Below are 27557 nucleotides of genomic sequence, written 5' to 3' on the forward strand. Positions count from 1 at the left end.
TTGGAAGGCGACGATTCCGGGGGCGGGGCATTTGTCCTCTTGCTTCGTCCCCACCCCGGGGCATTTAGACAACTCATGTGTCCCCACCCCGGGGAATTTGCCCATATTTTTAAAAAAATGCTAATGCCCGGGGGTTAGCCCGGGGGGGGGGGATGGTCACTGCTGGAATTGACTGATGCATTATTTTCACCACCGCAAATTCCAGAGACCGTCCAAGTATCGATGGGAAAATCCAGCCAAATGCAGAGCTAACCTTTAAGCCGAACTTTGATGCATTGAACTCCAATATCGAATGTGTCAATGCCTTCGCTGTGAGTTCGGCTGAAGTTGTAAATTCCACTCCCTGCTGGGCTCAGTAGGTGAGCTCAGTGGAGACAAACTTTAACTGTCCTGCCCCTCCCTTGAATCATTTTTCTGGAACTCCCAAAAGCTAGCAGACACGTGACCAGCCGCAACGAGAGTACTTTCTCGAGGGAAGAAGAGAGAGGACCCTGGGAACGAGGTTGCAAGCGGTGGGACTTACTTAACTTTTGTCTGATGTAAACATTTTGTTTTGTTCCAATAAGTTTACATGGCCGCTGGCCACGTGAGTGAAAACGTTCTAAAGGTATGACATAAATACCCACCCATTGGTAAACTAGCAACAGTAATTTTTATGGCATGATAGGTTATCATAAAAACATGATAACCTGTTTCTAAAAATACACTAAATTTTACCTTTTCAAAAGTGCTTTTTACTCAAAAAGAGCTCGGTGACCCCCATTTTTATCATGGGAATTGTGATAAGAATATTAGATGCAAGTTTTTGCAAAATTTAAAGAAATTCTGTCTAGTGGGTTCAGAGCCACTTTAAATTTTCGAAAAGTTAAGGTGGCTCTGAATCTTCTCGATGGAATTTCATGAACTTTAGGGAGAAAATGCAAGACTAGAAAATAGCACCAAAAGTAACTCTCAAATACTTTATTTCTGCACATTGTAAAAAAAGAAGTGTATTTACATAGAAAAAAAATTGCTGGTAAAAAATAACGCAACTTACATTTCCACTGGAAAAAAAAAGTTCTCTTCTACCAATTGATAACATTTAGTATCAACACACACAGCGCTAACTAAAAACAATGACATAGATTGACTCTCGAGAAATTGAAACAATAGTCTAAGTAGAGAGGGAACTTGGAGAACACGTTTGCTTTGTCGAGAATCATTCTAATTCAACTAGGATACAATGTCAAAATCAACAATCATCTCTGATTGTATTAAAACTATACTACCCATTTTCGTAACAGCCATGCAACTTAAAAACTCATTCAATTCTTGATTTAATCACAGGCCTATCTGATTTTCAATTCTTTATAATTGTGACACTAAGACCTCTGCTGATTGTACGCTCGATACAATACCAACACACTTTGTTACCATGACAACTGGAAAAATTGCCGAAATGATTCTTCATTTACATTTCAGTTAGAGTGTAGTCTTTCAACGAGAATAAGTGAAAATTCTCAAGAAGCTTTTACTATGAAAAACTACATTCTCCTGACCAAGTATTGGGAATGTATGAAGATAAAGAAAGGAGAAATCATCAAGTGAAACTGAACTCAAGTCTATTAAATACTCTCTAGATCAAGAGTGGAAGGAAAACAAATCGTCTCTCGCAGCTCTTTAGGAAACACAAAACCTCACACCCATCTCTAAATTAGGGCAAAATTATTCTTCCCAAATTTAGCTAACTAGCTGTACTGAACTACCCACCGATGCAACTGTTTCTTTTTTCTTTTTCTTTTTCTTTTTTTTTTTTGCAATGATGCAACTGTGAAATAATTGCTATGTTATTAGACCCCACTGAGAGGCTTAAAAATCTTGGAGTTTAACCTAAAACGAATGAGTTAATTATCATATATATTGATATTATATATTTTTGTGTACCTTTCAAGTATATTATACAGTAATAAATGATTAAAACACTGCAACAAAACCCTACACAATTACAAGATTTTCTTAGTACACAATTGCTCCCATACAAAAAGTTAAATTTCTAGCCCAATTATTTCAACTCTCTCATTCAAACATGACAAAATGGTCTCCTTGCCTTGCAAGTTTTGTAGGTCTATAATGCCAATGGGCGGTTATTCAAAACAGGACTCAAACAATTTAAAACCTAAACCTCTGAACATGCCCTTTAGATGAAAAAACTATCTTTGCAAATACAGGGACGAATTCCCTTAACTCCTCTTCCAACGATGATAAGCATTGGAATTATTTTAAGGCCATTTACCCCAGTGAGAAAAACTGATACAAGCATAGAGTAAGACTAGACTTCTCTCCTAAAGGAACACAAAGAGATCAATGCTCCTTTTTTTCCCAGCTGCAAAGGTTATGCGGGTAAAACCACCTCAAAAGTGAGAAAACAAACACTGAGAAAAGATTTTCATTACGACCAAAAGAAATAAATTTCTAACTTGACTTCTCTTATACATACATTTGCAGTACAACAAGATGCAATCACAGGAAATTTCTGTTTTAACCTAAGTCCCAAACTAAGGGTGAGACAGGCCAGGGAACTTTTGGATTGTACTTGTGCCACTTCCTTCCATTCACATTGTTACACACATCCACTTACATGTACTTTCTATACTCAAAAAGGAGTCTGAATTGAATTTCTACAAGTTTTCTTAACACTGACTTTAAGTTCCAAAGATCAACGTGCCGAAATTACACTCCACTATATCGGAAATACTGTACAATAAAAATAAAAGTAACTCACGACCATTGCCCTTAACTGAACAAAAAAAACAACAACAAACGAACAAACAAAAATCCATGTTTAAGGCAACATGTGTTTGTGTGTACTGAACAATGTTAAGGTTCCTGCACTGCAAGCTCCTCATACATGATTTGTATAACTGATATCAATTACCATGGTCCTATATGGCCTCCTTTGTCTCCCTCATAAGTAGGCTCAATAACAAAGAGCCGGGAAAATGTTCCAGCACTCTTATCACATGGGACACAACCTGGCTGATATGTCATCATGTTTTAATAAGTACACGTATGCCTGTATACAAACTTTACAAGGCAGTATTTATTTCTTGACATCTTGACACATTTTGATCAAATTTCATGAACTGTAATCTTCTTCTATCTTTGTGATCCTGTACTTCTCCCTCAAAATACTGGTTCTCTTTTGTTCTGTAGAATTTTTCCATCCAATTGATAAAATTATGTTCATTTGGTGACATTTGGCAAAAAGATCTTATGCAAGTTACAACAAAAACTTCATATACATGTACTGTAATCAGCCAGGACACTGCCCTTGTTAGAGAATGAATACCACACACAAACATGGACAACATAGAACCTTAATCAAAGGCAATTGTCCATTACAGATCTCATCTGGCATTTTTTCATTACTTACTTTGGTTTGACCATTATTCATTCTTAAGTTTTCAATTTTTTTTTACACAATATTTTATGTATGAAAAGAGCCATCTAGAATACCAGAAGGTGACAGAAGTTCTAACAAAAATCCTCATCACAGGTTTGTGATCATTGACAAACCATCTTCTAGGTGTCGCAGTTTAAGCCACTGTAGTTGTATTGAAGTGTAGCGTACGAGCTGCTGGCCGGTAGCTGGCCAAGAACTGATGTGCTTGCTGTGTAAGCAACTGTTGATCAGGTGTTTTGCCACATGCTACTTGTTCCCATGCTGTGTCAAGCTGCTAAGATAAACAAAAACGGGAATATAGATACCAACAAAACAATTAAAGCCAATCACATTGTCTCTAGACTAAGGACAGAATAATATTCTTGATTACACCAACTATAATCCAGTATTCTCATTTCTATACATGTACAATTGCAGTAACTACAAACAGGCTGTAACAGGCAAACTAATAATGGAATAGGAAAGAAGGGTGTATGTAATGATTTGTTCTCGGTCACATGCTTTGAGAACAAAAACAGCAATAATAATATTACCTTTGGTGTTGATTTCTGAGGAGTCTCTTGAAATCGCAATAAGCGCATAGGATGCCCTTTTCTTCGGTGTTGCTGAAATGAAAAGATGCCATGGTTAAATATTAAGTAAGGTTAGAATTTAGAATTAAGAATTTTTTAAATTGTACTTTATTATAGTTATAGGATTTTTAAATTGCACATATCTTTATTTACCAGGGCAACTTTGGATACCAGCCTCCTTGCTGAATTGGCTACCCTGGTACAATAGTTACTTTACTTACTAAGGTTGTAAACTGACAAGATTTGAGATTTGTATTGGGGAACTAAGGTAGGTTAAGTCCACACATGAGCCAAGTGGCTCATCAGGGCTGAGCTTATCCCTGTTTCTTAGCATGAAGCCACTAGGAACATTTCTACTCCCCCCCTGGATGGGATGCTAGTCCATCACAGGGTTACCCCCAGCATAAAATTCGCTAGTACCCATTTATACACCTGGGTGGAGAGAGGCACTGTGAGAGTAAAATGTTTTGCCAAGACCGCAACGCATGTCCCCGGCCAGGGCTCAAACCCAGACCGCTCAATCTGCAGGCCAGTGCACCACCCACAAATTACAAACACAAAAAAACTTTCAAAACCAGAAACAAACAAAATGAAACAAAATCTACCAATCACACCCTATCGATGTGATCTTTTAAAACCACTGCAGTTCATGTAAACATCTGTTTCCTGAGAGGTTCACTAAGATAAGTGATGGTAGGGAAACAAGGAACCATTGATTGAGTAGACTTGGTGTGTTAATTAAGGGTGCAGTAATTTTTAGTTCCTATTCTGGCTAAACTAATATTTATATATCATCATAAGTTGTGCTTATTTCCAACATAAATGTTGCTGCAATTCTAAGAAACTGTTCCCTGCATGCAGACATCCCTCACGTGTAGACTTCTGCATCTACTTCAGCAGAGGTTTCATTAAGGGCTGGGCAGGGGCAAATTGACCAGTTGTGGGGATGACCATCTAGAGGAAAGGTTTTCTTATAAACAAGTTCAGTTTAAAAAGTTTTTCCTGCCTGTGAAAATCACTAACCCTCCTGCTGAAAATGTTAATGAAAGCCCTGCTTAAAGCTACGAATCTGATGCCACATCAAGACAATAAACACTAGTTTATCACACTGTTACTTCCCATCACTTGTTGCCTCACAATGCATTGAATTTGTAACAAGGAATTAGATGCTTATCATTCTTTTAAAGAATGTATGGCATTTTAAGCGTTACTTAATGACACACTGAAGTCTAAAGTAAACACTTGAGAGCCACAAGTCACCTGGATATCCACAGCACTAGGACATAAGAAATGTTCAACGCGTGTAGTTTGTGCTGCGTTTTTTCCACTTACTACAGTTTCAGATGGCACAGAACAGGGTGTGACGAAGGGGTTGTGCTGGCCAAAGATCTCTGAGGGCTTAATCAGGGATGAATCCTTGCATGGTGAGGGTACAACTGATGTATGCACAACACCCGAATCCTCCTGAAAACAAGAGCATGTATTAGAAAATAGCTTAAAGAATACGTGTGCTGATTGGTTTTAAATCATGTATCCATAACTCGATAGAAACACGGAACTAGCATCAGCTATTGACGTAATGATGGCACAAGCAAAGAGAATTTACATTTTGATGATCAAAGTAAACAAGTTATTTTTCTTTTTTTCGTCGCAGTATTTTCTAAAAGAAATATACAACCTGTTCTCCATATTTCTATCAAGTTATAGAAACACTTGTGAAAGTTTGGGAGAACTCAAAAAAGCTGTGGAAGCACTTGCTTGACGGATCGTGTTCCCACAGCATTTCTTGTTCTCCCAAACTTCCACTCGTGCTTCTATGATTTGATAGAAACAGAGTACATGTTTTCTATTTCTTAATAATTATGTTCCTCATTGGTGGGCAAGTGAAACACTTTCCTTTTTATCACCTTGAAGTTAATGAAAGTAATTACATGTAAACCACCAAGGAAGTTTGTGAGGCTGACCTTTTGGAATTTAGCCCTTAACCAGAGCAGTTACTAAGAGTTAAGGCTTACAATGCAGCCTTCACTAACAGTCACACTTTTATCTGTCTTAACTAAATTTCATTTCTTAAAATTGGTTCAAGTCCAGGGGTTTCAATAAGGACCAGGCACCAGGCCAGTTGACTTACTGCGAGGATGATTTTGCCCACCTAGTTTAACCATCTAATGGAAAGTTTTTCTTACAAAGAAGTTCAGTTGATAAAGTTTTGCATGTCTGTGAAAATCAGTTGCCCTCCTGTTGAAAACATGACTGAAATCCCTGCAAGTCTGTAGGTGCCGCAGCCAAACCAATTTAGTAGGTGATGAAGCAGGGATATTATGATTCAATTAGTGTAAATCTTGGTCTACTGATCTAGCCAAATAAATCATGTGCCTCCAGAGTCACCTTTTCCTAATGCAAGAATTATGTGGGACTAAGTAAGAGAAGGAGCTCTGAAGATGATCGAATATCCATGAATGTCGATATTTTGAACAGGGCTCGCAAAAAGTATCGTCCATTTGTGCGGGACAAGCAGATTTTCCCGCAGGGCAAGTAACTTTTCATTGTCGCTTGCCTGATGGGCAAGGGCCCTGGCAAGCTGTCTGCCAACTAAATTAAAAAAAGGTCCACTAAAACTTGCCAAGAGCAAGCAAAATTTGAGAGCTGCTTGTCTGAAGGGCAAGTTAGAATTCAAATTTTTCAAGCCCTGATGAACCAAGTACATGAATGAGTAACAAAATCACTAAGCAATGTACATACCACAACACATTCAACCGTTAACATATCATTTTGTTGTTGTTCCACCACATTCTGTTGTTGTTCTTTTTGTGTAGCAGACGTTGATGGAACTGCTGATGAAGTCTTGCTCAACTTAGCATATTTTTCCTCTAAGGATGTTCGTACTCTGCGAGGAATTTTCTCATCACTGCATGACAGTTTTAGTCCACTTTCCTCTTCCTCCTGTTTGATGATTTCATTGAAGTCAGCTTCAAAATTACCTGGTGTCTGAAAAAGAAATCAAAGTGGAAGCTTAAAAACTTCAACTATCTTCACTTTGTTTTTCAAGTGCTATATAAAAGTTTACATCACTACATGAAGTATTGTAAAATGTACTGCAGTGATTTGATTACACCCTCCTTGCAAGAAGCATCCCCTTCTAAAAAGCACTCCCCCTTGAGTGTGCCCCCTTCTAACAAGGGTTCCCATTATGAAGTGGCCAAACTTGATTAACGATATGATATGATATAATTAATAATATGATTTGAAGACCAATCATGCAACATTTCATACCTTTTTTTCAAGATGTACTTCATGCTGATATGCAACTGATGGTATTTTATATGTTCAACTTACATGTGCCATTTTTGCTTCATTTAACACCTTCAGAGCATTCTTGAATGGCGTTGGAGTACGTGGTGACACATTCAACAAAGTTCTCCTAATACGTGGAGTTCGGAATGGATCATCCCCAGAGCTGGTTTCCAGTAAACCAGGTGTATGTAGAGTAGTGTTTGTTGTGCTAACTTGAGTCTTTTCATTAGCTGGAGTCGAGGTCTGAACTTTGCTGGTATTCACTGGAGAGTTTAGGAACTGTGAGGGTGAGAATGGCAAGGACTTTATAGGTGTGGCTCCTTTTGGACTACTGAAAGAGGGATCTGTATTGGCACTGTGGCTGGCATCAGTGTCGCCAGACTGAAGATGGCAGTCAAGGAATTGCTACATACATGTACATGGACAGCAGAAATAGTAACAAGGCAGAATCTTGCTACTCTTAAACACAATAAATAATTATAATATCACTGATGGCACAGTGTTGATACTGCTACTCTAACAATTTTTGTTACTATTGTTTACTTGTTCCACGTGTATGTGCAGATACCAAGATTGCCATACCTTTTCGCTCTGAATCTTCAGGGATTGGTTGAAAAAAAAAAAAAAAATTGATGGCCTTATGCCTCACTAGGGACAAAGAGGACGGGGGACACCAAGCAGTTCATGTACATGTAGTATCAAATCTAGAGTTTCCATCTACATACACGTTACCAAACATGCAACCAAATTTACAGAGAAGTGTCAAAAGGATACTTTTCTCTTTCGTCCTCTTCTTAAAATAGTTGGAGGTGTACTAAATCTATTCTGCATTACTGGTGAGGTTATAGGAATTAATGATCTGAAATTTGAGAACAACATGACAACAGTTACTTAGATATACCGCTTCTAATCACTTCAAAAGTAATCATACTCTAAATTCAACTTTGACCAAGTAACCATTTCCATGTCACTGTTTTCATATCATGAAAGAAAAAAAAAAAAAAAAAAGTCCTGATATTGTTGGGTGTAAACATGACATCTTTGGTATCCAAACATTTGGTGTTTTACTGCTGTTAAGCAAACTTTCATGCTGACGTTTGGGTAACTTGATTAATAAACACCAGATCTCAAGTGAACGCTGGCTAGGACCAAACTGCCAATTTTAAACATACATTGTAAAAACTGGGGCATTAAAGCAAGAAATTAAGGAAAGCCTTAAAAGTGATAGAGCCATAAACTCACCCTCTCTCTGTCTGAAGACTTGCTATAGAATTACCATCGAATCTGTATCCTAAAAAAGTAAAATCATGTTAAGGTAAGTGCGTAGCAAAGAATGCTGCAAAGCAATTTTAGTGGGGTAAATGTTATTCACATAATTATATTTATTAACTTGTGTGAGGTTGGCCAAGTTCCAAAAGAAATTCTAAGAAAAAAATAAAATGTACAAAGAGAGCTGTGAAAAAGACAGCAGAAGAATACTTCTTGCCCAGAAAAGTTACCCAATTTTTTTTTTGGGGGGGGGGGGGGGGGGTTTCAGTCAGTTCAGTTCAGGGGTTTCATTCACGTTTTCAGCTGAAGGGACTCTGGTTTTCACAGGGGGGCAAAAGTTTTTAAAAAAATTTTTAAAAAGTTGTTAAAAACAAAAATCTTTCCTCTAGATGGTCAAAATCAGGCAGGCAAAATCATCCTGACAGCTGGTCAATTTGCCTGGTGCCCAGCCGTTAATGAAACCCCTGTCAATTACAATGGACTTCCAAAGTCAATAAACTGTTTGCTGTAAATTATTTAAATAGCACTGACTTGGTTTATTTTCTGTTATATATTAAGGGAAGCAAAAATATGTTACTGTACACTATTTTATGCAACAGAGTGCTCTTAGGTTGTCACAGTTCATATGATCTGAGAATATCATCACGCTGACATTCTCAGTACCATGCACCATTAGTAACATGGAAAAAAAGAAATGTTTCCTTCAAAAGACACATTACAAATGCAATAAACGGCACCGTCCAGTAATCAGCTGGTATCAAAGGAGTTGATGTATGCCCTGTTTGACACTCTAAACACCATAATAAGTGACAGAGCAACACCTCTCAGGGCAACTTACACATTTAAGATTTAAGATTACCACAGCTTCTCACTGGGAGATACTGAAAAACATTCCACCTTGAAAGCACTACGTGTAGCTGGTTGATCTTAACCCCTTGAGTGCCTGACCATTGTGTATGCCGTTTCTAGTAAAAAACTTCAAATGCCACAAGATTTCCACACAGGCTTTGAGCCAGATGGGTGTCCAGGCATCCTGTGGATGGCCACTTTTTAAAGAAAATTGTTTTATATATAGCTAAATATCACTTAGGCAAAGTTAGACCCAAACCAATGCAGCCAGCGGTTTCTCCCTTGAAGGTACGTGACCTAGCTGTGGAGCAGCCCTCAGGGGATTTGCAGGGCTCTTGTGCTTCACCACACTACAGTACAGTTCTGTTGGCTGATCTTTGCAGATCATTTGCACCTTGTGCTAGCAAATCTTTGTAGATTCTTGCTTCCTCTCTTCCCTCCCTCTTGGTATGCTTGTTTCTTGGTAAGTATTCGGTCAGGTAAGTTATTTCCACTGATATCTTTCAGTGTGACTATACCAGCAGCTAGTGGCCACTTCTTGGGGTGGTTCCTGTTTTCAGGGTTGCCATGGATACCTCCCTTCAGCTTATGGCTCCCCGCTAACCCTTTACGCACCAGTTCCCAAGCTTATCTACATGTATTTGTGACGAGTTTAATTTTCATGTTACCAAAATTGTTTGTTTGAGCAGGCCCTATAGCACATTTTGGACACCCACTTTTCAAATCCTGGCTAAAAACCTGTATAGACATGTACATGTACACAGTTTTTTGAAAGATCATAAAAAATGTCTCTTTGGTGCACTTAGTTTTGCCAAGGTTGACATAATTTGATAGGCATATGACATAACATCAAAGGGAGAATTAGCAGTCTCCCAAATAACCTCCCACTAATCTCAGGTGCTGATAAGAGTTGTTTTTGGTTGGCCAGGAGTTTGACTAAATCTCTTAAAATTTTGACGCACTGAGTATGCCATATAGGCACCCGAGGGGCTAAAATTACGACATACTACAGTAAGTCATACAGGCACTCAAGAGATTAAGTGATGCCAGAGTTACAACACTGTCACCAAAATTAAAACTATCTAGAGTAAAACTTCACCTGTTGTGCCAGGAGATGTCAGCTTTGACAATGGTAAATTCTTGCCCACACTGGCTGTCTTATCAAACGAGTTGATATCACCCCAAGCTGATGGGTCTGATTCAAAAAGGGAATCCCCCTCAGAAAGGATAAATGTTCTAAAGGGAGACATAAGACCTTGATTTGTTGACATCCTTCCATTGCTTTTGCTTATCGCAGCTGTTGTTAGAGTTTCACGAACAGCAGGTTTTGGTTTAATGTTTGTCAGGTCTGAGCTGGTTCGATGTCTAGAGCTCTCCCCTTGATTTGCTGTAACCATTGTTGGTAGATCATCATCTGATGTGGAATTTTGCCCACTGAACATTGTGTTTGTTGGCTCATCTCTCCTTCTTTTCTCTGTAAAGTGGAAATTTAAGAACCAAATTCACACACCATGCTCTAACAGGAGAACAGTAACAATTTAAGTGTCAAACCCCGGCTCGAGAGTTTGAAGACCTCAGCAGAGCCCGGCACCCAGGGTTTTTCTGACCTGGGTCTCATAATTATAATTAATGGAGTAATTTACATTGTACATGTACCAGATTCATGCCTCCTAATGATTGTTCCTAAAAGAATGCTGCTTGCTGTACGGTACACATTTATACCAACTAATAATGAAAATAAAATCTTCTGGGTAAAGAACAACTCAATACATGAATGTTTATCATTCAAACTCATCAGCCGTTTTGACAGTTTGCAAGTTACTAGTCAAAATAATAGTCACAACCTGAATAGGTACAAGAAAAGAGAATAATTACAATATTTATCCATGATATGATTAATAACCGTACCTTTCCTTCCTGGAAGTAGAGTTCCCTTGCCATATCGCTTATCAGACTGAAATGAAAGAACAAGATTACATGTACATGTAACTTATTTTTAAAAGTTACAATATTTTCTCTTACATAGTTGAAACAAATATTTCATGATATGATTTTAAAATATATTTATAGCTGCTGTTAAAAAGATGATTCCAGGAAGAGAATGAGGTTTCATTACCACATGATTGTATCTGATTTTCCTGTAGTGATCATATCCAGCACTTTCAACCTTCCGTCTCATTGTTGAGTTCCAGTGGTTCTTAATGGAGTTGTCAGTTCTGTCAAAAAGTTGTAATCAAATGTTTAGCAAAGCAGTATGCTGTAGAGTGTTGTTTGAAATCCCTGTTTCCTAAAAGGGATGCAAAGTACCACCCACTCCCCACTTACATGTGAGTCTCAGTTCTTTTGAGGAAGTGGAAGTGCTGTTCTGTCTACATGACAAGTTATTTTACAGTTTGAACAGAGACAAAATGGGTTGCTTCTTGGGAAATTATAACATGCACATCTGATGACAAATCTTGCACCAAATGATTTAACTATAAATTTTTTTAACTGTTCATTTACTTTGGCAAGCTGATACTTTTGGTGACAACCAATATAATGTCAACAAACCTTCCAGGTAACAGTTTGGCTATCTCAGCCCACTTGTTTCCCATGTTGATATGAGCCTCGTAAATTATCCTGTCTTCATCTTCTGTCCATGCCGATTTCTTGATTTGTGGGTTGAGATGATTATGCCATCTGAAGAACGAATTGACTTGTAACCTTCTTACATGTAGATGTATTTTTTGATAAATCAATATTGTAGCCTACTTACCAACACAAGGTATACAAATTCAACAGAATTGTTCACTTGCACAGTTGTTCATAATCACAGAAACTTGCACATATATACTTGCTCATGAACATGTGTAAAGTTCCTCTCAAAATGTCCTAGTTGTTGTCCTAATGTTCCTCTCAAAATGTCACTTGGTGGTATTTGCTGCTAAGGTTACCGCATACTGTATCTTGCATCCAAGGGATGTAGCAGGTCCGGTTTCAGCTGTAGATACCTAATTTAACCCCTACATCAAATTAAAGCTTATTAAAACTCATTTCCAAATATTTTTTCTCCAAGCAATTTTTCCACGATTACTCCATATATTTCGAAAAGGTTCTGTAACTTTTCAATGACAATGAATACTGTAAACTGCAGTTTATAAGCCCCTCCAGAAATAAGCCCCACCATTTATAAGACCATCTAAAAGCCATTACGAAGTTGTAAAAGCTCAGGCTTATAAGGGTTGTTTACCGCATTGAAAATCGCAGACCAATTTTTTTAACACTTTGGGTCTGGAAACTGATGGACAAATTAAATATGCAAAAAGCAAAATTCGCTTTGTAGCTTTCAAAAGGTGATCTGAATATCACATTTAGAGGTCGTAAGAAATTTTTTAAAAATTTTTGGAATAGTTTGATAGCTTTAGTTTGATATAGGGGTTTAGGTATCTACAGTTTAAACTGGGAGCACTGCATCGCTTGGATGCGAGACAACTCTAAAGGCATATGGCAACCTTCACAATTACCCTTTTCCCCAGTAAATGCATACAATGTAATAAAACAAATATCTTGGGACAGCTTGAATATAAATGTACATGACACCTTACTCCTGTTCAATACAATTCCAACTGAAGTCTCACATACACAAAATAAATTGGCCAACTGTTAATAATGCTGTGTCCTTTTGTGAAACTGCAGGGCAATTCATATCAACTTCTAGTTGAATAAGCCTGCTTGGACTTCACCGATTACACACAAGGAATAAAGATCTGTTTTTAAAATATATCGTTCATCTCTATGCTCTCAAAACCATTTTCTGTATGAAAACGAAAGCATTGAAGCACAAAAATAAAGTAACTTTACTTGGATAGTTCCACACAGAGAGAAGGTATAATTATTACTTGCTTAAAATAATAGCCCTGCCTTGATAAACCACAATCAAGATAAATATTTCATTAGTGAAGTTGAATAACATGGATATCTACCTTTCACGGCACTGTTTACCAATCCGCCCCTTGAGATGCTGAGCAATGAGCGACCACCGTTTGGGACCATATTTCCGCACCAGCTCTACAACTTTGTCGTCCTCCTAGAAATCATTTTTGAAAAAGGTTAACACAAGTTTGGTTGTAATGGAATCCCTTGCCATGAGAATAGCAGCAGCACTATGTGTAACTGCAAAATGCAGCCTCTGCTTGTTTATAATATACGTCTTGGTGAGCAAATCCTAGAGTTTCAACATGTCCGACTACCCTTATTGAAAGCTAGTGTAAGAGTATTAAATTTCTGTTTTCAGGCTCTCTGACCTCTTTTGTCCAAGGGCCCTTCACAAGCTCAGGGTTGAGCACTTTCTGCCATCGGTGAAGGCACTGGACATCTGTACGATCTGAAAAATGGCCTGCAACTTCTTTCCAGTTATCTGTTCCAATGTCATCCACAAGCTCTTTCAACTTTTCATCCTGTAAATTAAAATAATTAACGTTGCGAGGTACTGTACATTGGTTTTAAGATTTAATTTTTGACAATTAAGAATGTTCGTGCGAAAATTTTCCAGTTGATAGATTTTTTTAAATATTTACGGCAGTCAGATAATGAATTACTTGTGTGAGAAATGCAAAAAAACTGGGGGTCACCGAGTTCATTTCAGAGATTAAGCATGTGGAAAACTACCCTCAGTTTGAAAAATTGGTGCACGTAAATTCAGCATGGTCTACAGGGGTTTATGGTTAAAAATAATGAAGGTGAGTCAACGGACGCAAATGATCTTAGTCATATTTCGTAAAAGTGGGTCTGTTGCGTAAAAAATCCAAATTTTAACAACATTTTCACAAACTCAACCTTTCAAGAGGCATTTGAAACCATCGCACAAATATGACATCACTAAAATTCAAACTACAAAACTATTGATCTTCCCGAGATTTTAATTTAATGATGTATAAGAGCAGCTGAAAACTAATATTTAATATACAAATTTTCGCTTTGAATGGGTATTTGGTTTTGTGACACACTACGTTTGAATTTCTAAGCTTTTGCGTGACGCAGCATTTACGTGATGGCCTAGAGAGCTGTCATGCTGGTTAAAGAAAGTGACTTATTTTGGGGAGTTTGGCTATACATGTATCTGAACAGTTCATGTCTTAGAAAAAGTATTATTTTAATGTTTTAGAGTTTCTCGAGGGATAAATTCACGCTTTTGTTACAAAATTCAGTCAGAGATGTTTCTGTTGGTTTCCGGCCGCCATGTTGGTGCCCATACGGATGGGCACCAGCATAGCGGCTCCATACAAATCTCTATAAATTTGGGTAAAACATTTCTCCGCATATCTTGCATAAGAAAAATTGCTGTGACCAGAATCTTGGTGAGAGTCTTTGCATATTTACCTTCTTTCATTTCCCAGTTTCTGGACTTTATCTATTGAACGGTTTTGATTTATAATTTGATCTATTTTGAATGGCGTGACTCTGAAAACCAGCAATTCGATCGTGCATTTTGCAAAAAATTCTAGTGGATAGATTTTCTTCTTCTTCTTCATTTTTTTTTTGCTAAATGTGGAAAATCGGTAGAGAAAATGATCCATCAAAAGAAAAATCGGGGTCACTGAACATCCAAGATCGTTAAATCCTGGCAAAGCTATAGCAAAGGCCATCTGCCCAATCATTGTTCATTTTATTACTTAGCGCGCGCTCTCACGCACAGGGATTCACGTAGGGGCCAAACCACCCCCATAATGTTTCAGGAAGGCTATATTTGCTTGGTTTATATATTTCTGAACCAAGTTTGGGAGATGAGCTTTCTTTGTTCTCCAGTTTATTTTAATTTAGAAGCTGTGACAAAATGTCAGATTATGACGTCACCAAAACGTGCTATAATTTTTTGTAAAATCTGATGTAAAAATTATGTCATTGGAAAGGCCCTGACTTGAGGAGTAAAATGCCGGAAACCGTTTTTTGTTATGATGATTATTTTTTGAGATATGGTAAATTAAATATCTTTTAGCTGTCCCTCCCGGAATTTGCTTAACCATACTGTCCTTCCTAAGTCAGTCTCTCTGGTTTATTTTTTTCAGTTTTTTTTCTAGGAAGGCTAATAATCTAGAAAAATAGAAAGCTTGATGTTGTCAAAAATCGTATGGTTTTAGATATTTGATTTTCGGCTTTGTTAGGATGGTATTAACAGTAAAAAACGGGTGACGTCACAGGTTATGACGTAACAAAACTAATTTTAACGCAATAACAATAGAGGGATAATTTTTTATTCCGATTTTCTTCTTTATTTTTGCTTTAGTCATCTGGCACATCACATGTGCAACATAACTGCATTTGCTGGAACAAAATTACAGCTCCAATTTGGGGATTTTTCTCAAGGGGGGACCCCACATTTTGCAGAGTTATTTTTCATATTTAAAAATGCCATATTTCATTCAATTTTTGTGATATGGACAAAATTTTTTCAGGTTTCAGTTCCCCTTGATGTGCTCTTTCGAACACATTGTAAAAAAATAGTGGCAAAAAACATGACGTCATCACTGTGACGTCACATCTTTGACAGTTACTGACATTTTTCACATAAATATAATTGGCAATGGGTCTCCTGCTCATCTGCCAAGTTTGGTGTAGAAAGAGTCAATACTTTTTAAGTAATGCAAAATATCCAAGAACTGACGAAACATTTGGGGGGGGGGGGGTGGGGGGTGGTTTGGCCCCTATGTGATTGAGAAGGCCATGCGCCATGCGCTTAAAGCTACGAAATGGAACATTATGAAAGTACCTACCGGGCCTGTGATGCGTCCTAGCTGCGAAACTGCTAGTAAAATGTACACTATTTTGTTGAAAGGACTTTTATTTGTGAAATTTTCAGTATAATGACGAATAAACATGCAAGAACTAAGGATGCTTTTGCTCTTTTATCGACGCTATAAAAGTGTGCCTAAAAGCGTTCACTTTTTGCTCAATCCATGTGCTTTCTGTTTTCCATGATAGAGTCGGCTGATTTGAATATGTTTTGCATGGTATAATTAGCCAAATAATATGCCTCCAAAAGCGAAAGTTCCGAATTGGATGTCCAATATTGTTGCCGTTTTGCACTATGAACGTAAAGTCCACCACAACGAATTGTGATCCTGTAAACAACAATGAAGACAAAGTTTCCAAGCCTTCTAGTCTACTTGAGGGATGTTGAGTATGAAGATGGCACAGGGGAAGGTTTAGCACGAGAAATCTTAAATGAAGCCCAGAAAAGGAATATACCCCCTACAAAGATGATTGGATTTGGTTTTGATGGAGCAAACGTCATGAGTGGAGAAGGAAAAGGCGTAATGGGAGGCTGAAAGATTAAAAGGAGCACATGGTATCGCTTATCACAATATTTTTATGGCCCATTTATTTACCCTAATGGCCCAAACTGACACTAAAATTATATAGGAATATACAGGTTGGGATTTCAGAATGCGACCTCGTTCCCAGGGTCTCTCATCTTTTCGCCCCCTGGAGCGAGCGAAGAGAGACCCTGGTTGGGTCTGGTCACATGCCACTTTGACAATTGAGAACATCAGGGAGGGGTTCTCTGTAATCAGCAGTTTGTCGCGTTGAGCTTTGTCGCGCGCTGCGACCGCCACATTACCCGCCGCGTTTATCAATACCTAGCTTTCAGGCTGAAACTGGTATAATATCTGTTCCAACGTTTACCTAAAGGTTAAGCAAGTCTGTCTCGAGGCAATTTAGTGGTCGTGATTTTCAGTGTTGCCGTCTTACCCACTGGATTTATGGAAAGTCAGTCATATTTCAACTATGGACGTCGAGCAGCGCAATTTCATCCCGTAGTAATTGTTGTTTCTCCTTTGAATGCACTCGATCAGATTGATGCAAAAAACATAAGAACGTCTCTAGGAAAACGTATAGCTTTCCCAAAGTAAAGCTACAGCAGTCTCTGAAGAAAAGGTGGACGAAGATAAATATGATATTTGTGCAACGCACTGTGCTTGCAAACAGTTGTAATCAAATAGCCGGGCCCGACATCATCTGCGGTGTCACAATATAGAATGCAAGTAAGTAATATTACGGAATATTTTAATATTTGTCCCTGGAGAGCCAGTACTTGGAGACTTAAAACATATCTTGCAATAGAAACGAACCTAAACAAAGTATAAGCATGGCATGGCAAATTACAAAGGTGTCAAACTCTGAGAAGCGATGTGCAGTTAACAGCAGAAACCATGCAGACCTACGACCTCTAAAAATATGCTGTAACATAATCAAGCGACTCCGCTCTACTTATAATTTCCATTTCTTCTAATAACACGGCATAAAAAGTGCCCCTCAGAAACACGCTTAAAGCAAAGAAAGGTCGAGAGATCGAAAATTAAATGAAAATGTGCACAATTCTCTCGAACCGTTGGCGTCACTTACACTAATTTATTAACGACACAATAAAAGTTATATTTTTCTTTTTCTAGCCTCTTTTTGGTCGAAGATAAATCCATTTTATCAGTAACGACGGCGAAATGCATACCGCGATGAGTTCGTTGTATTATCCTTCACATTCTGCAAAGTTCGGGGTGCAGACGGCAAGGTGAAACTTCAAATCTCAAGTTCACCCTTTCGTTCCTTTCGAAGTGACTTTGGCCTTCAGTGATCAATTAACAGGCCCTGAATTCTCTAAAATTATTTTATCGCCAGTAATAAGACCTACACTTCATTCTGAGGTAAAGATAAGTCAAACATCTTCCATACACAGCCTTGGCCAAGGTGTGCAATTTTCCATTCACCTTCTTGAGGAGATTTTTACAATATGTAACATCCTTCACTGAACCAAACAACCTTCAGCAACTCGGATTTCCACTATCAGATGATGGATAAGTTTTCCTTGGTGTTTGCAGAATATTACAGCCGAATATTGCCGCAGAACATCATATCGTTCTTGGTTTACTTTGGTGACAACACATCCCGCATTCCCATGGGTTAAGTATAGACCAAATTTCTACTAGGCTGCCCATCCCTTCAATAATGTAATTGTCATCTCCCAGATTCTGGGAGACATGTGACCAGAACCAACCAGGGTCTCTCTTCGCTTGCTCCAGTGGGCGGTAAGATGAGAGACCCTGGGAATGAGGTTGTTCAGAATGTGGCCGTTGGCTGTATTAATGGGGTGGCTGCATTAACAGGGTGCTGGCATTACTGGGTTTTTCTTTTTACAAAATGTGTGGGCATTTCACCGGCTGGGGACAAAAAAGACTGGCCACAATAATGAGGTCACCATATTAACAGGGTGACCCTAAGACAGGGTTCCACTGTACTTTGAAACAGGATGACAACTAAAGCTGTTATGTGACCAAAGGAAACCAATTTGCTGTCTGTGGTGTCCAGAGTCTGTCCAGAGCTCTTATCTCTGATTGGCTACAACACAAGAAACATTCCTGACATATTTTCAGGGTTCCAGATAAGTTTTCAAGGTTAGGTGTTAACAAGGAATTTGAACGGGTCAATCTCCATTGCTCCCACTAAATCACTATAAATTTTCACCTTGTAGGGTTTTTGACCTGAGACCCCCCACTTATCTGGAACAATGATTTTAGATGATCATGCCTCTATAACTTTGACCATAATGATGTTTGCTAGAAAATCTTCCGATACAAAGAATATTTTTCAAACGTTTTCTGCTGCCAAGGAATCGGAAATAGAAGACAGAGCTTAAGACATATTAGCATAAAAATTGCAACCACTCAATTAATAACTATAGTCCAGAAACTAGGATATGATACATGTAGATAATTGATATATAAACCTCGCCAAGATTTAAGTCTGCATGGTTTTTCATTTGCCCAAATGCAATACCATTATTTGGAGAAGTGTTTCACCCAACTCTATTGGGCTTTGCATGGAGACACCATGTACCCTTTGGAGGGGTACCAACATGGCAGCTGCAACGTAAAAGTAGTTTGTCCACAGAACCTGTATTTTGTCCCAAGTTTGTTGAGATCCCAAGCAACACAAACAATTTAAGTATTAACTGTAGGAGATTTCAAACAGCTTGAATGCAACAAATGCACAAATTCCAACCATTCAATAAATAAAGTCCAGAAACTAGGATAGGATATATTATTGATATATAAACCTTGCCAAGATTTAAGTCTGCAAGATTTTTCGTTTGCCCAAATGCAATGCCATTATTCGGAGAAGTGTTTCACCTAACTTTATTGAGCTTTGCATAGAGACTTGGAGGGGTACCAACATGGCAGCCACAATGTAAAGGTAGTTTGTCCACAGACCTTATATTTTGTCCCAAGTTTGTTGAGATCCCAAACAACACAAACAATTTAAGTATTTACTGCAGGGGATTTAAAAAAGCTTGAACACAAAAAGATGGCCTTTGGAAAGACAAAGGATCCATAGACTTCTTTTGAGAAACCGAATTTCCTGTGTCTTCAGAGATGGAAAATTCCCATTGGCTAAAAGGCAATTAACATGTCATCACCGAGTCGATGATCCATCGCGTGCGTGACAAGCGATTGTTGTCACTTCACACAGAGTTGCTTACTGCCAAATTTGCATAATGTCTGTAATGTTACACTGTCAATAAACGATATGAAAACAAACTTGCTTCTTTGGTGGAATCTTTGGTTTTTAGGCACTATGACCCATAGCTGTGTTATTTAAGGTGATTCCTCACATTTGCATTGAGCATCCTTACTGCGCATAATTTATGGCGTCATTTGCGTGCGCTTGTGCACACGCACATCGAAAACATGGCAGATTTGCCTTGATATTGAGTTCTGTCAGTTAAAAAATGGCTATAGCTCACTGACAAGCTCGGGCACCCCAAATTTTTTTCCAGTCATTTTCATCAATTAATCATTAGCTTTGCATGAGAAAAGACTGATCTGATTTCTATTATAAAAGAGGTAAAAGACGTTCTCTAGTAAAATTGTTTAAAGTTGTGAGCTTTCAACAGCCAGTCTGCTGTCTTCGACGGACAAAAACGAAATGATAAAATAGACCTAAAAGTTTTTGAATATAACAAGTGAATGGCATATATTAAATATCAACATCAACATCTTACATGATGAAACCGTGGTCTCCTTTGATGTGATTTCCTTATTCACTGCTATTCCTGTAGAAAAAGCCTGTAACTACATCAGGAAGAAATTAGATGATTTTTCTCTCCATTCCAGAAGCAATCTAGACATTGATGACATAATTTGTTTACTAAACCTTGTGCTGTCCAACAATTATTTCATTTCCAATGACGACATCTACAAACAAATCCACGGCTGTGCCATGGGTAGCCCTGTCAGCCCTGTAGTGTCCAACTTATGTATGGAGGAAATTGAAGAAACAGCAATTGATTCAACCCCGGTTCCACCCAAAATCTGGAAACATTACGTAGGTGACAGTTTTTGTGTCATCAAAAAGAATGCAGTTACTTCTTTTCATGACTCACTGAACTCTATCGACCCGCATATTTCCTTCATCATCGAGCACAAATCTAATGGCCAGTTGCCATTCCTCGACACCCTTATTTCTCGCGATGAGAGGCTCAACATTGATGTCTATCGGAAGTCCACGCACACGGACAGATATCTTGATTTCCGTTCACATCATGACAGAGAACACAAAATCAGCACTGCAGCAACACCTTTACATAGAGCCCTAAAACTACCAAACTTGGAAGCTGGAAAAGCCCGTGAAATTGATCGCATTAGCACCGCGTTACTATCTTATGGCTACCCACAAAACGTCACTGCTGATATCATAAGAAAGAAATCTTCGACTCCTCCAACACCTTCACCTGAAGAACTAGTTGGGATGTTCTTCAGTTGGGCTGACCCAACGAATACTCAGAGCTTCGCGGTCCTCCCCTACATCAAAGGTATTACCGAGCCTCTTTCTAGAATTCTCAAAAGTCATGATATTTGAGTAACCAACAAACCAATCAAAACACTACAACAAGAGTTCCCTGTTCCCAAGTTTCGACCTCGGGTCGACGACCAGTGCAATGTTGTTTACAAAATCCCTTGTGGGTCTTGTCCCTGGAGTTACATCCGCGAGACAAAAAGATTGTTTAGTATAAGGTGAAAAGAACATATCAGAAATACTAAACAATGTGCTAAAGGCTCCAATGTAGCAAAACATGCCTGGACCTTTGATCATACCATCGACTTTAACAATGCTGAGATAATTGACAAAGGCAACAGCCGCATTAGAAAGACGCTGGAATCCTGGCACGCAGTGAAAACGGTTGAGGCCGACAACAATTCGTGCCCTCTGCCGGGACAATATGACATTCTTTTAAACAAACACTAATTTTACACTTGTAAGATTCTCCCATTCTTTCACATGTATTCTATTTAATATATGCCATTCGCTTGTTATATTCAAAAACTTTTAGGTCTATTTTATCATTTCATTTTTGTCCGTCGAAGACAGCAGACTGGCTGTTGAAAGCTCACAACTTTAAACAATTTTACCAGAGAACGTTTTTTACCTCTTTTATAATGAATCCTGGTATTGCATCTTCAATATTTTAACTGATTTCTATTGTTGACAATTGAATAAATAAGGAAAATAGCAGCTGAACTGTAGTCTTTTCTATTTTGCAGTTTGATAGCCGTGGCAAGAAATTTGGTTCCAATATTAATATTTTAAACAAGGATTCAGCTGTCTGTCAAAATCAAACTTAAAAAGTTTATTTGTGTCCGACACAAGTATTGACTGTAGTTTGAGGCATGTTTTTATGAGTCTGGGCTCACAAAGAGTTTACAATAACTTGGAATGCGTTCTTGTAATAAGCATTAAATAATGCTAAAATGGGAGATTTTCAATGCCTCACTGCTCTTCAATGAGCATGGGCAACCCCCTTTTTTATTTTATAACTAATGAATGAAGAAGATTGTGGACTTCACAGGATAATTCAAACAATTTTAGTGTAGTCAATTGGCTGTCAATGGTGACTTCCGGTTGAATTGAATTGTTACTGCTTAGTTAATGTTTGAAAGATGTAAAAATTCACAACAGTTGTTTTATCTCTCACAGAATGACTTCTTAATATTCCTAACCTTAGTTTGATGTCAATTAAATCCATTTTTCATGACTAAAAGTCAAGTTCGCCGTTGATTCTCAAATGGCCTTCATCTTTGAGTATGGTACTATAATGGGACTTTTCCCAGCTGAACCAGTGTTAAACGAAAACTACAAGAAAAAGACGTTGTAGCTAACACAGCAGAGATCACAGTAAAGCTTGGTTGATTATATCATCGATTATGACCTGTATTCGTTTTCAGGCCTTGGCTTTCGGGGGGTCTTAGTTTTTGCTACAACCTGGCTACAGCCATGGATAATGTGGTCAATTCAGTGTAAGTGGATTAATTATTGTTATATCGTTGCTGTCAGAACTGGAACAACTCATAATATTTGTTTACTCTAATTCCTAAAATTGTTTTTACCCGTTTGTCTTTATGACTTCTCAGCTGTGGAAAGAAAAGTCAGCATCCTTTGCTGCCTCCTCCTCATCTTGGAAAATTGTGCATGTGAGAAGAAATCTGCTGCTGTGCAGACACATGCACGTTTAAATGACAGCCTCTGCACATGAACAGACTTTCTACCAAAAAATGCTCTTGCTTACAAGTTCAAAATGTACATATGATTTATCCGTTAGCATTTATTTATTTCCTCAAAAAGATCAGATTGCGATTACATTGATGAAACAGAATTGTGTATTAATAAAATCGGAATACGAAAAGTACCCAGGGTAAATGCCTGAAGTAGCTGGTAATTTGCACCGGGTGTCGGCTAAATTTGAAAACCCTGCATAACACTCAAAGCGGATGTAAATTAATCATGAAACATTTTCCAAACTCTACTTCACTATTTCATGCTCTGTTCTGCAAACAGTAAATGTAAGATTGCATGGGAGGTCTGTTACATAATATTCCTATCTTTCCTAACAAGTTCATGGCTTCTTTTGAGCAAATAAATTTTCTGTCAAAACATAAGGCAATTTCCCCTTCACTGGGAAGAATCTCCAGCCTCGGTAAAAAACCAATGCTGCCATGACCAGTGGCTGGCGCAAAAAAAAAGTTCTTCTTGACCTGAGCAGTTGCACAACCAACAACATAGTGTTGTGTGATCGATATTTTCAAAAGTGGAACCGGCATTATTGAATTTTAACCCTGTCAACAGCCGTCTGGGATAGATATATCTATTTAGAAAACAGCCCTAAGAAAATATGCACACTGATTGGTGAAAAAAGATGTTTCTATAACTCGAGCTGTTAACGAGCTGTTAACGTAATGATGATGCATGCAAAGAAAATTTACACTTTGATAATCAAAGTTTACAGGTTGTTTTCCTTTTTTTGTTGCGGTGTTTTCTAAAAGAAATAGAAAACATGTTCTTTGTGTTTCTATCGAGTTAAAGAAACACTCGTGAAAGTTTGGGAGAACTTGAGAAAGCTTTGGAAACACTCGCCTGCGGCTTGTGTTCCCACAGCATTTCTGGTTCTCCCAAACTTCCACTTGTGTTTCTATTAAACAATTAGATTATGAGCTCACAATTTCTATCATGTGATAGTTGATAACGGCGTAGCCCGAATCAACTATCACGCATAGAAATCGAGAGTGAATAATCTAATTGTTTTAGTATAAACCTACTAGTTGTTCAAAACCTTGTCTAAATCCTCTTCACAGACACTTCAAAACTGCCAAGAAGTGGCCGTCATTTTGTTAACAAGTGCATGCACACTGCTTTCACTATCTATTACAGAATAGATAGTGAGTAGCGTAGCCAATCAGAGAACGGCATTCGTGATAGAACGCTGGTAGATTTATACTAAAACTCAATAGAAACATGGTACATGTTTTCTATTTCTTAAATACATTTAATAAGTGATGTAGACCAAAAGCCAAGGAATGCATAATTAACCAAGCCCCAGGCAAAAATTAGCACTTGCAAGCTAACTTGGCAGCTAACTTGCTTCCTTCAACATGCACTTGCAAGCCAACTTGCTTTCTTCAGACTGGACACAAGACTTTTTTATTGAGCAGCTTTTAAATGTTAAAAATACACACAACAAAAGATCAGATTAACATTTGACCAGTTTGCAATAAAACATACAATATATACACTTTTATCTCTTTTTATGCAAAATATGCAATCGCCAAGTACACAATATGTACAATCGGCCTAAATATGAGGTCTAAGATTTATTTTATTGTTAAAGTGACAGTGTAGAAATTGCCTGGCAACATAGTTGCGACACCTAAATGTGAGCAAATTTATAATAAAGCCCAATGCACGTTTTGAACACTGACGACTCTAAATGACTGCGCAATCAAGATGGACGCGGCTAGCCGACACAACGGTTATTTAAATTGGTGTTAAAAAGAGAAATATTGGCATACATGTGAAGAAGCCGATCGGGCTGACTACGAGCAAGCGTAACTCTTTCTCGACACAAAATACACCGTTTTAAACCGCACCATGTCTTGCAGCAGAGGACATTTCGCTGCATGCATAGCTAGAACATTATATCTATCGATCTGTTTGAGTTACACCCTCAGGACGCATTCGGCATGAAGCTCATTTGCTTTATTCCGTTTCATACACATAAATTTGCTTTAATTAAGAATTGTGTACTTCTTTCATTTTCCCCGAATTGGCAATTCCTTCGAGAACGTGCAATCTCCAGGAGAAAGCGACCCACAACGATGAAACAAAACTCGGGAGGAACGACGCAACAGTCCCAAATTACGACTGCGACGAAAAGCACGGCTTCTACGAGACCATATTTCATGCAGTAATACGATCCTTTTCAACGGACATTCGAGATTTAAAATGAAGCTTACTACACGCTTGGTTACACAAAAGCAAACGCTTTGTTCAAAACGGTCTGCGATAAGAACGCCCCGAACTTGCACTTATCTCACCCAATATGCTTACAGAAACCGATAAACATTGCGTTAACTTCTTCACAAAGCCAAATACGAGAAATATGAGCAAAAACAAAATTAACAATCGTCGCCAAAACAAACTGTTATGGATGAATAACGTTGGCCAGTTCGTGCTATGCTTCAAGAACCCCTGACAACTTCCATCGGTTCCATGCAATAACAAAGTAAACAAAATGCGAAAGAAATTACTTCAACGCCACATATTTTCCATCGAATTGAAGGTTTTAGGGATACCTTTATCCATTATTTAAACCGAGGTGCCGGAAACGGTAAAATATCTACGTGTGGCAGCGCTGTTTGCAAATGCTCATACGAACCTCATCTTTCGTCCATCTTCCCTTGTTGACTTTCTTCTTCCGACGATGGGTCCTTTGCGACGATTCCTCTTCAACAGGAACACTATAGCCACTACATTCATGAAAAAGAAATACATTAGCCGACAAACTGATATAATCTAAACCATCCTTGTTCACATAACCGTCGAGCGATTGCAAATACAAAATGACCCCTGATCGGGGTATCGCAATTTGCGCACCGCAAAAAAAATTTGTCCAATACACGCAAGGGTTTCTTTTCGGTTCCCACTTACCGTGCTACTGATTCTGCAGCTTTAAGAAGAAGCAACATTCTTACATAAGGAGCCTTTAGGCATTCTCTGTACCTCACGAAATAGATTTGTCAATATTCAGCGGAGAAAGACGAGCCACCGTGCGTAAGTAACTCAGACGCTGTGAAAGACGCACAGCGAATCAAAAAGAATATGCACGTGTTACAGCACGCGTAAAGCCCGGATGTTCACTTCAAGACGTAAAATAATAAACTTATTTTTTCACCATTCCATGCATTTTCACAGCAAAAGTGTGAAAATGGAACTTTCTGATTCTACAGCAGTTGAAAAATACAAGAGAATAGGTTTAGATCTCCAAATGAATGCAAACAAAAGTCGCTTTATGACAGCGCACATTCGAAACGAGGCCGCATCGATCGCGCAAGCAAAGTCCCTTTGCTAAATTAGTATAATTTATGATTTTAATCCTTTCTGATGAAAACACCAAACTTATAGCTCGGAGACAGCGACATCAAGTAAACAGCTACTAGAAATGGTTACGATTGTAAGTTTTGCTGTATTTTATCGAAATCACGACCAGCGTGACGATTGTGCAAAACAGATATCTGACAAACCACGAGTACATAAACACTGTAAGCTGCTGGACAAATCATGGGTGAAAAATTGTTTCATCGGAATGTTTTCGACACGTTCGCAGCCACAGTTATGGTATAGAAACCTTCCTCTAAGAAATCGTGAGCCTTGTTTAACGCTTGATCCAGATAAATGCTTTGCTTTGTCTTCTCATCTCCACTTTTCTTATTTTCAAAAATGGCGCGGAAACCGCGACGTGATTCATCGCAAGTATTTTGATCTTCACTGACCAAAGCAGTGGAACTCGTGATCAAATATCTAGAAGAGCAAGAAATCCTTACCGAAAGAAGTAGGCATTAGCCATCCTCGAGGAAATCCGTGGAAATCCTGAGCCAAAAACCTAGAAGGAACCCCGATATTCGTAGACCTTCTTTTATTGTTGTAAATCGAGATGCGGTTTGAGTGATTCACGCTTCAAATAGACCGCCACGACTGCTTTGTTCTGATTGGTTAGTACGGATAAATCGCTTTATTTTGATTGGTCGAAGCGAGTTCAAATTTACGTCAATTCCTTTGGGGCCTTTTCTTCGCTGAAATTTTGTAATATGAAGTTCTTGACGAGTTCTTGACAGCAAGGCCGCAAATCGTCCCACAAAATCTGAAATATGGATTAAATCATTTCATATAAAATGTGGAAACTTTCCTGGAATAATCACGCTGCTCAAGATCCGGAAATACTTGCTCGAAGTCGTCCAATCCATAGTTCTTTTTAGTGCGATCTAGGGCTTGCTCGTGTTAACATTGTTTATCTTTTTTTTTCATTGAATTGACACGTGCTCTAAAGAAGCTACACAATTCATTTTCACATATAAGTAGAGGTCGCATTAAGTGAGCTAGCCTCATAATATGTGATATAATTTGTTGCAAATAAGCATGAGTTGCGGCCGTCTGCAGTTCTTGAGATGGTGGACTTTGTGTGCAAAATACTGGGCATTCCTAGTGAAATATTGATCGCATATCTATTTTTAAGATAAAACAAGCCACTAGAACTGGAAAAATACTTGAACGAA

At 38.3% G+C, this 27557-nt stretch overlaps 2 protein-coding genes across 6 annotated transcripts; one reads left to right on the forward strand and one right to left on the reverse strand.

Annotated features, from left to right (window-relative positions):
- Positions 1–1706: 1706 nt before the first annotated feature.
- Positions 1707–27252, reverse strand: LOC145499764 (myb-related protein A-like). 5 transcript variants are annotated; one of them, XM_081479292.1, is made up of 15 exons: positions 26829–27252; positions 25664–25754; positions 13710–13862; positions 13389–13492; positions 11977–12105; positions 11543–11642; positions 11335–11380; positions 10526–10900; positions 8551–8599; positions 8083–8167; positions 7351–7689; positions 6757–7002; positions 5275–5478; positions 3976–4047; positions 1707–3716 (listed from the first exon to the last, which is right to left on the reverse strand). In XM_081479292.1, exons 1-15 carry the CDS (start codon positions 26849–26851, stop codon positions 3576–3578), a joined length of 2157 nt encoding a protein of 718 aa, XP_081335418.1. In that variant the 5' UTR covers positions 26852–27252; the 3' UTR covers positions 1707–3575. The 5 variants fall into 5 exon arrangements, with proteins under 5 accessions (XP_081335418.1, XP_081335419.1, XP_081335416.1 ...); XM_081479293.1 differs by lacking the exon at positions 26829–27252 and adding an exon at positions 25936–26789 and having other exon boundaries at positions 5347–5478; XM_081479290.1 differs by lacking the exon at positions 26829–27252 and adding an exon at positions 25936–26789.
- LOC145500150 (uncharacterized) lies at positions 16536–25657 on the forward strand. Its single transcript, XM_081479630.1, has 2 exons — positions 16536–16715; positions 20404–25657. The coding sequence occupies exons 1-2, from the start codon at positions 16536–16538 to the stop codon at positions 21313–21315; spliced, it is 1092 nt and encodes a 363-aa protein (XP_081335756.1). The 3' UTR covers positions 21316–25657.
- Positions 27253–27557: the final 305 nt, after the last annotated feature.

Source organism: Orbicella franksi, chromosome 10 (genome assembly GCF_964199315.1).
Source record: "Orbicella franksi chromosome 10, jaOrbFran1.1, whole genome shotgun sequence".
NCBI lineage: Eukaryota > Metazoa > Cnidaria > Anthozoa > Scleractinia > Merulinidae > Orbicella > Orbicella franksi.

Bases quoted from the DNA above. Each gene is read 5' to 3' on its own strand.
- LOC145500150 (XM_081479630.1), top strand. From the start codon at position 16,536: ATGAAGACAAAGTTTCCAAGCCTTCTAGTCTACTTGAGGGATGTTGAG. The intron at 16,716-20,403 runs GTAATGGGAGGC...TAGACCTAAAAG, and splicing joins TGAGTGGAGAAGGAAAAGGC to TTTTTGAATATAACAAGTGA.
- LOC145499764 (XM_081479290.1), bottom strand. From the start codon at position 25,973: ATGTTGCTTCTTCTTAAAGCTGCAGAATCAGTAGCACG. The intron at 12,106-13,388 runs GTAGATATCCAT...TTCGTTCTTCAG, and splicing joins GGTAAACAGTGCCGTGAAAG to ATGGCATAATCATCTCAACC. The intron at 3,717-3,975 runs GTAATATTATTA...TGTTTATCTTAG, and splicing joins CTCAGAAATCAACACCAAAG to CAGCTTGACACAGCATGGGA.